This window comes from Ochotona curzoniae, unplaced genomic scaffold (assembly GCF_017591425.1).
Source record: "Ochotona curzoniae isolate NIBS_2020 unplaced genomic scaffold, NIBS_Ocur_1.0 contig_2321, whole genome shotgun sequence".
In the NCBI taxonomy this organism is placed as follows: Eukaryota; Metazoa; Chordata; class Mammalia; order Lagomorpha; family Ochotonidae; genus Ochotona; species Ochotona curzoniae.
The window spans coordinates 6,507,168-6,518,415 of NW_024465421.1; the positions used below are offsets into that span (position 1 = coordinate 6,507,168).

Sequence of the window (11,248 nt, forward strand, 5' to 3'; positions counted from 1 at the left end):
GCAGAGGAGAGGGCGCTGGTGGGGCACCTGCCAGGTAGGGGTGTGAGGGATGAGGGCGGGCTTTGGATGGGGTCACCCCAGGGCCAAATCACAGCTGGATAGGTGGAGTTTTTGACTTAAAGACTGGTTTTCCTTAAAAAGCGGTGTGTATTTCAGGGGCACACCCACACCCACACACAGGGACAGATTCATCCATAGATTCACCTCCCAAATGCCTGCAACCAACGGGCAGAGGCAGGAGCTCAAGCTAGGTGGCCCGTGTGGGTGGCAGGACTGGGCTATGACCGTTGCCTCCCGGGGTCCACAGCAGCAGGAAGCCAGAGCTGGACGCCATCCAACAAAAACCCCTCCCCCAAACACCTGCCCCATGTTTTCTGTTTTGAGGAAGCTGCCACGGTGTGGGTTTGTGGTTCTGGCAGATTTCCGGATCCGCTTAGCGGATTCTTAGGGACTGGGACAGGGAGAGTGGTGTCCCAGGAGGAGGTTCTGAGGTTACAGATGAAAGGGCGCTGTGTGTGGCTGCAATTGCGGTTTATTGCGAATATGCCAAGCTGAACAGGCTAAGAAGCAGACTACACTGAGGAAGGCCCCCTCCTGGGGGAGGTGGTTCCCTCACTGGAGGGCTCAGTTCCCCGTGGGGACGGTGACAGAGGGGCCCTGATGGGGAGAGCCTTCCTCATCTAGGCAAGAAAGCAGAAATCAGTGCTGGAGAGGTGGGGCCGGGAGGGAAACGGAAACCGCCAGGGCCCCTTGGGCTTCCCTGTTTCTGTTTGTGTGTGTATGGAGGGGAGGGAGCCAGGAGAGGTGAACTGACCAGGCCAGGGAGGCCCTCACCTAGTGGGCCTGGTGACAAAGGCAGGCCAGGATGACAGGCTGTCCTACCTCTTGCAGGCTTGCAGGGCTGAAGGGGAACCGTGGGAGGTGCTGGGGCAGATGGGTGCTGACCAGCATGGGTACTGGCTTGATGGATGTCACACAGCCGGGGGTCGGGGCAGAACCCCATCACCAACCAGGCTGTGACTGGAGTCCAGGCTTGCCAGCAGAGGTCGGTGGACACAGGGGATGTCCAGCTGGCTCGGATATGATGGGCACACTCTCCCAAGGGCCCTGTTGGGTTGAGGTCAAGTGCGGTTTCCTTGGGGACCTTGGAGGACTCTATAGGAAAGTTTGGGTTATCAGCAGCAGTGGCGCAAGCGGGGTGGGGAGGGGTAGACACGCAGCTGTCACTGTCGCAGGTTGGTCACTGCCACAGGTCCCCAGCCGCCGCCCCGGCATCCCCCTCATGGAACTTGTGCAGGTGGTCGGCAAACCTAGGAGGGGGCACAGGAAACTCCATTGAGGCCCCTGTGAGGAGGGGTGGGGAGGGGTGTGGGGGGAGGCTGGGTGCCAGCAGGGGAGGGCTGGAGGAGCTGGGGCGGGGGCAGGCGGGCATGCTCACTTCTTGGCGCAGGTGGCGGCACAGTCCCTTTCCACGCTCTCGCTCCAAGCCAACTTGTAGAGTACCTGATGAGGTTGGGAGGTTGTGTGGAGACCCTGTGAGCTGCCCTGCCCTGCCCCAGGTGCCACACCCTTCCCTGCAGCCCAGTTCTGGTCCCCTGGGCCTGGCTTCTAGGGACAGAAAGGTCCTTGTGGCTGGGGGGCTCCAGGGCAGGTGGGCCTTGCATCTGCCTGTGTGTTTTCCAGGGGCTGGGGGCAGGGCAGGGTCCTGGGTTCAAGGTGGTGCCCAGGCTGGCCCTAGAGGGGCCGTGCCTGGCTGAGGGGGTGCGGGGGGAGCTTCCACAGACCCAGTCCAGCTCTCTCCCGCAGGAGGGGACATCCTTGGGCATCTGTTCTTCCTGGAGTGGGGGCGTGGAGGTCACAGGGGACTCTAACAGCCCCTGCCTCTGAGAAGCCCCATCAAGCTCTTCCAGAATGGTCCAGGCTGGCCCAGCTACCCACCCTCTGCCCCACCTCTGCCCTGTCTTGGCTGAGCCAGTCCACCTCTGCTGTCTTGGCTACCCCATCAGGACACGCACCAGGAAAACCAGGCAATGCAGGAAGAGCGTATAGAAGAAGCCGATGGTGCGGGCCATCTTGTTGGAGAGAACCAGACGCCCCTGGTGGAAGAACCGGCAGTGGGGAGGGGTCAGCTGGGGCCAGGCAGATGGCTGGGGGGTGGATAATCCTGGGGACAGGGGTCTCAGGGGAATGAGGGGCAGGGACTTACCATGCTGAGCGTGGCCTTGTCCCAGGGGCTAAGGCTCAGGTACTTCCGCTGCCGCTCCTGAAGGGGGGATGGTGAGGAAAGGGGAGGAAAGTGACACCCCCCCCCCAACTCAAAAGGGCTCATGGGCCTGGCTGGCCACCTGCAGCTACCCTTCTCTGCAGGGGCATGGTCCTTCAGGGGTTCAGCACGTGGTGCGGTCTGCGGCTGAGAGACGATGAGGGGGCCTTGCTGCCCCTCCACCGGATGGCTTGGGGTTTAAGCTACAGGTGGCAGCAGGCAGGTGTCCTTGGAGGCTGAACTGAGAGCCACAGGCAGGTGGGGCTTTGGGGGAGCAGGGTACGCACCCGCTTGCTGAAGGAGGAGAAGGGGTCCAGCCGCTCCTCGTACTGGGAGGAGTAACGCAGCTCCGTGTCATCGCTGCTGCCGCCCTGCGGGGATGGGAGTCGGACACAGTTGCTGTCCCCTGGCCCTGCCAGCCAAGGGACCCGCCGCACAGCCCCAGGCTCCTCATTGGCCAAGGGAGTCGGGGGATGCTGGGAGGGAACCCAGGATCTGGGAGTCGAGGGACAATGTGAGTGTCCCTGGCATAACAGGGTGGGGCACATTGCCCAGATCACAGCTTGTCTGCAAGATTGGGGTTGGTGGAGATGGGGTGGGTGGTAGGGTTTGAGGACCAGGAAGGGGCTGCAAGGGCAGAGGGTGAAGGGGTGGGTTCACTGGGAATGTGGAGGGGTGGTTGTGGGGTGGGGGGGTGGGGTGGGACAGGGACCAGGAGAGAGGAGAGATCCTCCTTGGACCAGCCAGGCTTGCCATCCGGGTGATTCTAGTTTGCAGAGTGTGGGCGCCCTCTGGTGGCCCAAGAGTGACTGACCAGTGGGGCTGAGGCTGAGCCTGCCAGGCCTTCGTTGGTCTGAGGGGAGCTGAGCCCAGGACACTGGAGTGGGGTGGAGTGAAGTGGAGTGTGTGTGTGTGAGTCATGGGGATGCCCTGTTGTCTCACTTGATTCCTGCATGTTGGGTCCCCGTACTGCATTCTGAGTTACTGAGAAACTCCAGTACTCAGCTCCTTTGGGGCGATACCCGCAGGCCCTGGGGTCACCTGGTTGATCACCCTTTTCCCATCTCCCAGAGGAGGAAGTAGTTGGGGGGCTGGGCTGTGTGACCCCTGTGCCTGGTTACACCTGCTACCTCCGAGGACAGAATGAAAAATGAGCCTGTCTTAGGGACCCTCCCTGCCAGCCCTGGCCAGGGCAGCTGGTGGCATGGGCTGCTCAGATGGCCTCTGACCTCATCCCACCCCCAATCAGTGTCCTGATCAGCCTCTGCCCGCCTCCTCCCTGCCTGAGCTGAGATCCAGGGTGGGCCCTTACCCGGCCGGGGTAGCTCTGCAGGAACTTGATCTTCTCAAAGAGCTTGATGTTGTCGGCGCGGAGGCTGTCCAGCTCACCCTGCAGGGCCTGGATGGTGTGCTGGGCTAGGCGGTTCTCCTGCGGGGCGGGCCGAGGGATGAGTGTGGAGGCCGGGGGCCTCTGCCCGCCTGCCCCTGGACTGGCCAGCCCACTGCCTAAGGCTCCCTGGCTCAGCTGAGGGTCCCTCCCTGCCTCGTGGTGGGGGGACTTGGAACTCACGAGGCATTTGCATTGCAGCTTTCAGGCGTGTGTGATCTGCTTATCCTTTGCTTGCAGTACGGTGCAAGCATCCCTACTGTCTAATTCTAGAACGTTCTGCTCACCCCAGTGAGGAGTCCGCACCTGTTGGCCCCTTCCCCGTCCCCACCCCCACCCCATCTCACGGCAATCACTCCTTCCCGGTGGTATCGCTGATGCTGACACCTGCTGTGGAGTGGATCATGTGGAGTGGTTTTGAGGGGGGCATGCTCTTAAGGCCCCCCTCTCTCCCCATGTCTCCTCCCTTTGGCCCTGGCCCCACCCCCTCAGCAGACCTTCCCCGCAGCAGCGATATCTACCTCGGGCAGCCTTCTATCCTGTGTGACGGCTGCCTGGAGGTTCCCCACCCTGTTCTCCACTGCTGTGATGTCACAGCCCTTGGGGTGTCCCTGTCTGCCTGGCCACTCTGGGCACTCGAGCCTCCACTTACAGCATCTCTTTCTGCTTTCAAAGCCTGTGGTGGTGCAGCCTCCTCCAGGAAGCCCTACTTGAGTGCACAGAGCAAGTCCAGTCCCACTGTCCCTCAAGGTCTTTCTCCTCCAAGCCTGTGTGTTCCCCTCTCTCCCCTACTGTGTCCTCATAGCTACGGGCAGGGAGGGCAGCCAGGGACAGAGGGACTCACGGCCTCCAGCTCCTGGTTCCGGGCTCGGAAGCGCTCCCTCTGGCTGGAGATGATGGAGAGCAGCGAGTCCACCTGGCCCTCAGGGAGGGCACTGCTGGCTGGGGCCGAAGGCCCTGTAAGATGGAGGGAAGGGGGTGGGGTGGTAGCAGGCACAGGGACATCCTGCCCACTGTTGGGGGTGGGGCAGGTGTGTCTCCCATGGTGCCCTTCCTAGGGCTCTGTGGAGACCCCTGCAACTCCACAGATGGGCCTCTGGGAGAATTAGGGGGGCCCTGCCACACCCCCAACCGGCACAGGCTCTCCTCCTCAGCAGTCCTTGCCCCCAACCCGTGCCGGCCCCAAGCCCTGGGCAGGCCACGCCACCTCTGCAGTACTGGGGAGTGCTGGGGCCGCCTGTCAGCACTAAGGTCATGGGCAGGGTGGGGGTGGGGGAAAGCAGACAGGGGGTGGAACCAAGGTCCAGGAGGGCATGTTTGTGTGTGCATGGGCAGGTGTGTAGCCATGAATAGTCCACGGCACATGTGTGTACCTGTAAACACACATGCCACATGTGGTTATGTGTGCATGTGGATATGTGTGGTACAGGCATGCGCATGCGTCCTGCCATGTATATGGGTGTGGATTGTGAATAGGTGTGGAATATCTGTACATGTGTATACCCATGGACACGTGTGATACATGTATGTGCCCGTGGATAAATGTGTAGTATACATGTGCGTATATCAGTGCATTTGTGCATGCGTGTGCACCCGTGAACTGGCATATGGTGCACACTTGTGAACATGTGTGGCACATGTGTGTACAAGTGAACGTGAACACCGTGGTGCCTTGTGTGTCTGCGTACATGTATGTGTGGTACATCTGTTGGATGATTGTGGTGGGGGGAAGCCTCTTGGCCTTTGAAGTTCCCTGCTGCGTTCCTGGGCTGGGTGCCCTGACCGTCTCAGGGGACCGCTCCTCCGGCCCCTCCTCACCGTAGAACAGGGCTGTGGCCTCCTTGATGGGCTCCGGGATCTTGGCCAGGTCATGCTCAGCTGCGCCCTGTAGGTGTGGGCAAGAGAAGGCAGAGTTAGCACGCTGGGGTGGTGGCGAGGGAGGCAGGGTCGGGTGCTGGCAGGTGTCCCGGTCAGGGCCTGCGCTGTAACTCCAGGGCAACCCCACCCCTCGTGGGTGACACGGGGTCGGGTGGGGGTGAGGTGCGTGGGGGCCGTCCAAGCATCAGGATCTCACAGTCCTGCGCAGTGATGTGGTTTGCGAGACCAGAGTTCCAAGTCAGCGCCTGCACACGGAGCAGCGCCCTCCTTCCTGGGCAGGGGTCTCGGGGGGTGGAGCGGCCCGGGGAGTGGTGCTCTGGGGGGGCGGGGATGGGGCAGGGCTCGCCTCAGCATCGGGCCGCCGCATGGACTGGATGGTGCTCAGGTCCTGCTCCAGGCGTGCGATCAGTTCCTTTTGCTCGGTGGCTGTGGCCATGGCTTCGGTGACATGAATTTGCAGCTCAGCACAGCGCCCTGCGGTCAAGAACAGATGTGCGTCCATCACAGGGAGCCCAGCCAGACCCTTAGCACTGCTTCCCGCCTCCCCAGCCCTGGCTTGGCTGTCCCTGGGAGCAGCGGCCACTCCCTCCCAACTTGCCGCTGGCTGGAAGGCCATGGTCAGACACAGCCCACAGGGGCCCAGCTTTGTCTGTGCTGCCCCTGGGTATGCAGAGGAGCCCAGGGTGGGGACGTGGGGCAGCTGACTGGGCCACTCCCTTGCCCCAGGCCTGGCCTAACAGGGTGAGAAGCCCTAGGTTCCTTCCAGGTGTCAGCAGCGGTGGCCGCCTAAGCCCCTGGGGTGCCTTGAACAGCTGTAGGCAAGTGGGACAGGCAGGCCACAGTATGAGGTCTTGTGTGTTTCTGGGCAGCGGGTCACCCCCTCTGGTCTTCAAGCATAAAATGATAATCATAAGCCTGGCACAGGATGAATAGCAGGGGAGGCAGAGAGGGCAACGGAGGGGATAGATGGCATGGCCACCAGGGGGTGCTCTGGCCTCAGACATGCCCCAAAGGCTCCAGACTGTGGGCAACTCCCGTCTGGCCTGTGCAGCTGCTGCCCAGCTGTCCCTCGGACCCTGGTGCCTGCTGCACGCGCGACCTTGACGCCACTCAACAGACCAGTCAGTAAGACACCATGATCTCCATTTTATACATGCAGAATGGACTTCTGGCCCGACACAGGACCCGAGTGGCTGACCCCCAGCCCCAGCCCAAGCATGTAGAAGCCATCGCAGTCTCCCTGTCCAGGCCCGGGGCAGAATGCTCCCTTTCAGGCATCTCCCGGGGATGGAGAGGTGGCCGTCGGAGCAGAGGTGGACCCAGGGCAGAGCCATGCCGTGGAGGGGGTGGGTGGCAGGACTGCAAGGGGCTGCCTTGGTGACCAGCAGGGGCTTTCAGCCCATTCTGGTCAGGGGTCACAGATGCCATAACCACCTGACCCAGAGGCAAGGAGCCCAGGCTCCAGGAGGGGACACGATCAGTGCCCGTGGGAAGGTTCACGCATGGGGGCCTAGCTCCCTTCCTCTCCCCTGGTGCCAGAACTCCCAGGGCAGGCTCAGGTACACAGTGACCTGTGAGCGACCCAGGGCTGAGGGGCCTTCAGGTACAGGACTGCTGCCGAGTCACAGTGAGGCAGGCCTCACGGCAGGCGCGGGGGAGCCGGGTCAGATGCTGGTGACATGCTGGCTACCAGCGATGGTTACCGCCTCGGTGAGGTCTCTGCCAGCTTGCACATCCTGAGCACGGGATGGTGCCTGTACCCACTGCCACAGGGCTGGGCACCAGAGATTCGCCCGCGCACATGCATTTGGCTGGTGCTGTGCCTGCGCTCAGGCCCTGAGCAGACATTGCTTCCTGAGGGAGCTGGGCTGCCCAGGGTAGGGGCCTGGGAGGCCTGCAGTGTGGTCGCCACAGCGTCCCCCCACAGATACTGGGGAAGGGGTTGCAGGGTAGGTTTGGGCACACCCTGGTCCCCCCCAGGCTTCCACTTCCACGCCTCCTACAGCTGTACAGGTTTCCAGACAGCCCCAGGCCTTTGCATAGGCTTGGCTCCTTCCCTCAGCTCTGCCTGTTCAGGTGTCAGCTTCTAGGGAGGGCACACAGGCCTCACCCTGACTTCCTGATCTAGAACTTGAACCTGTGTCTATCCCCTTCAAGGAAGTACCTGGCTTGTCCCTCAAGACGGTGGTCTCGGGCGCCCCCTGCAGGTCACAGGCACAGCCCGGCGGAGAGGCCTGGCAGGGCACATAAGCTACTCTCGGACCCTCCAGGCCTCTTCCTGGCATCTTAGGACCTCAGACTTGCCAGTGACACGGCCCCATTGGACTGTCGGACTTGACCGTGACCCACACCAATGAAGAGCCAAGAAAGAGGGCTATTCTCCCCGCTGCTGGGACCCCTCACCCCAAGCATGGCTGTGCTGTGGGCCCAGCCTTGTTCTTAAACCATGCGGTGAGGTAGTGTGTGGGTCCAGGGGCCAGCTCGGCCTCTGGTGTACCTGCTGGCCCTCGGCCTTGCCTGCCGTGCCTGCCTCGCAGAAGTAAAGGCTCCCCGAGAGCTGGGGGCTGGCCAGAGAAGACAACAGGGTCTCAGCGCGGCACTGGCCCCCTGCCAGTGGAGGTGGCCCCGGGCTACCTGCAGAACTCAGCCTGAGCTCCTCAGCCTGCATGGCGTGGCCTTGCACGGTCCTGAACGAAGCATCTTGGCTGCTGCCTTGGCCGCACAGGGCTTTGCCTGGGAAACCCCGAGACCTCTTCTGTGATGCGCGCTCCCTCCCCCTGCCCCCACAGCCTGAACTTCCTGTCAAGGATGGGAGGGCGGGAAACACCTGTGGGTGGCTGGCTGTTCACTGTGACCCCTTCCTCTAGGAGGGCGCCCAAAAAGAGTTGATAGGAAAGTGTTGGATCAAGAGGCCCTTACTACCAAAACAAACAAACAAACAAACAAACAAATAAATAAAATTTGTGGGGTTGGTGCTGTGGCGCAGCAGGCAAAGCTTCCTCCAGCAACACTGACATCCCACGTGGGTGTCCATTTGAGTTCTGGCTGCTCCATTTTCGATCCAGCTCCCTGCTAGTTCACATGGGCATTGACCCAAGAACTTGGGCCCCTGCTGGGTGGAGTGCCAGGCTTCTAGCTACAGCCTGGCTCTGCCCTAGCTCTTGTGGCTGGCTACCTGGGGAGCGAGCTAGTGGGATGAAAGACCTTTCTCTCCTTCTCTCTCTCTTTGTAACTCTGACTTGCAAATAAATAAGTACAAAACAAAACAGAACTGTGATCTGGTGTGGCTGGTAGTGATTTAAGCCATCACTTTCGACCCCTTTGGAGCCACACGGGGAGTTCACAAGCAGATGGAAGATGTCTCTTTCAGCTCTGCCTTTCAAATAAAGAAATCTCAAAACAACAACAACAAAACCCTTATTAAAAATTCTACTTTCAAAGCATGTGGGGAAATATTCTGGGTAAGAAGACCATGCTAGTCTTCTAACATTTTACATTTTAGTCGAGTTGTTATTTCAGCAGGTGTTAGAAAGGTGGGGGTGCACTCAGCAAGCTAGTTAAGGGGAGGGAAGCCCAGCTGCAGGGAATGTGTCCTCTGCTACTCCGGCAGAGTGCTCAGGGTTACATGGAAATCTCTCCTATCCAAGGGGGCTGGTGCTGGGGGACCACGTGCTGGCCCTGAAGGGAGTCTCTGACCCCTGCTGTGGGGGCTCCCACTGGCTCAGTATCACATCAGGGAGCTGCCTTCTGCCATCTCAATAACCAAATTTTGGGACTGTAGGGTGGCTCAGCACGTTAATCTTCTGCCCCGCAGTGCTGGCACCCCATATGGATGCCAGTTCGAGTCCTGGCTGCTCTACTTCCAGCATCCCTGCTGATGGCCTATGAAGACACTGGAGGGTGGTCTAAGGGCTCGGGATCCTGCACTGTGTGGGAGACCTGGAGGAAATTTCTGGCTCCTGGTTCCCTGCATTTGAGGGGGGAGTAACCCAGCAGATGGAAGCTCTGGATTCCTGCTTTTCAAATAAATAGGATAAATATTAAAACAAAAAAACCCCAAATGAACAAGTGACAATCCCCGCCCCAAACAACCACACGCCGCAGTGCATATCAAGTCTCTTCCGATTCAGGACATCTCCAGGGGAGGACCCTGAGTGACACCCTGAAACCTCTTGGCCAGCTCTACCAACTCCCCCCCAGCTGTAACATCCCCCCCACCCCGGCCGTGTCAATCTCCCTCCCTCCAAGAATTCACTGGCTCTCCTTCATGGCACCCTCCAGTGGCAAAGCGCGACCTTCCAGAACAGGCCTGGGCCCTGGCCACTCCATCCCCACTCAGCTACCCTCAGTCTGTTGCCACATTCCACGGTGGCACCGCCAGTCACCAGCCAGCCACCAGCTCCGCTCCACGCAAGTTCCCCCCCACCCCTCCCCCGCAACAGGTCACGCGCCCCTCCCGCATCCCGTTCCACGGAGAAGAGGATCAGAGGATACCAAGGGCTCAGCTGCAGGGGCACGTGGCCTGCAGGGCCCTTCCTGGGCATCGGGGACACAGAACAACCCATGGCCCAGATTTCCTGCTGCCACCTGCCAGCCAGGAACAGGGGAACAGCAGATGTTGCAGGCTCCCCGCGCCCCCCTCCCGGGTCCCCAAATGACAGTGTTTGCTGCTTTACCTTGGGTGGCGGGGCGGGGGGGGGGGGGGGAAAAAAAAAACAAACAACCCACACACGTGCTTGTGTTTGTATAAAAGATATTTACTTCAATGATCACACCTAGGGTGCTAGTGAAGAATAATACATGGTGTGAGTCTCATACAGTGATATTGCTTCTCCATGTCATATAGGGACCGTTGTACAGTGCTGAGAACAAACATCTTATGGCTAACCGAAGACAGAAGGGACAACGCCGAGGCGCTGACGGGTGCTCCCCCAACCCCACGCCAGCCAGATCAACTTGACTCTGAGTGTGGAAAACGAATAACCAAGAAATCAAATCTTATCAGAGACTAGTTGCGGCCACATGGCTGAGGCTTCTCAAAGCTATTTGTACAAAACAAAAACCAAAACCAAAAAAAAACAAACAAACAAAAAAAAAACCCCTCCAAAAACAAAAAAGCCCAAAAACAAAAAAAGAGGCCACTTTTTTTTTTTCCTTTTCTTTTTTGGTCAATGGGGGGTCTCTGTGAGAAGTAAAGAAATAGATATAGATATATTTATATAAAAAAAGATCTATGATTGTAAATATTAACAAACTGGCGCTAAAAACATCTAAGACTGCATGTGTTACAAGAGATAGAAAATACTGCTCGCGTGAGAGACACCAGGAAGTGCGGGGGGCGGCAGGTGGGGTGGGGGGTCGCCGGCGCACCTTGTGAAGCTAGTAGTCTGGGCGGGGCTGGGGGGCCGCTGGCCCTGCTTGCACAATAGTAGTTATTGCACGGACCGACGCAGAGTCAGGCCTTTAGGTCTTGGGGGTCGGGGAGGGATAGGGAGGCGGGGTGTGTGTGTGTGTGTGTGTGTGTGTGGCCTCTATGCCTCTCCCCCCGACTCCCAAACTCTTATTTTATAACAAGCTATTCTCAAATGCTTTTAGGAATTCTCACATCTCCAAAATGCACAGCATTTTCTGAAGGGGTTGGGGCCGGGGAAATATCTTTTTTTTTGGGGGGGGGGTGTTGGGTTGGGGGACAAGAGAAGCCCGTTTTCTCTAGAGGGACA

At 59.5% G+C, this 11,248-nt stretch overlaps 1 protein-coding gene across 7 annotated transcripts in view; it reads right to left on the reverse strand.

The window, feature by feature from the left end:
• Window positions 1-514: 514 nt before the first annotated feature.
• Window positions 515-11,248, reverse strand: part of CUX1 (cut like homeobox 1) — a 290,730-nt gene continuing 279,996 nt past the window's right edge. For all 7 annotated transcript variants that reach the window (XM_040972859.1, XM_040972860.1, XM_040972857.1 and 4 more), the window contains 9 exons: window positions 5,875-6,002; window positions 5,469-5,535; window positions 4,495-4,607; window positions 3,576-3,692; window positions 2,551-2,634; window positions 2,207-2,263; window positions 2,016-2,096; window positions 1,439-1,503; window positions 515-1,310 (listed from right to left, as the gene is read on the reverse strand). In XM_040972859.1, coding sequence (XP_040828793.1) covers window positions 1,241-1,310; window positions 1,439-1,503; window positions 2,016-2,096; window positions 2,207-2,263; window positions 2,551-2,634; window positions 3,576-3,692; window positions 4,495-4,607; window positions 5,469-5,535; window positions 5,875-6,002 — 782 coding nt within the window. In that variant the 3' untranslated portion in view covers window positions 515-1,240. The remainder of the gene's footprint in view (window positions 1,311-1,438; window positions 1,504-2,015; window positions 2,097-2,206; window positions 2,264-2,550; window positions 2,635-3,575; window positions 3,693-4,494; window positions 4,608-5,468; window positions 5,536-5,874; window positions 6,003-11,248) is intronic.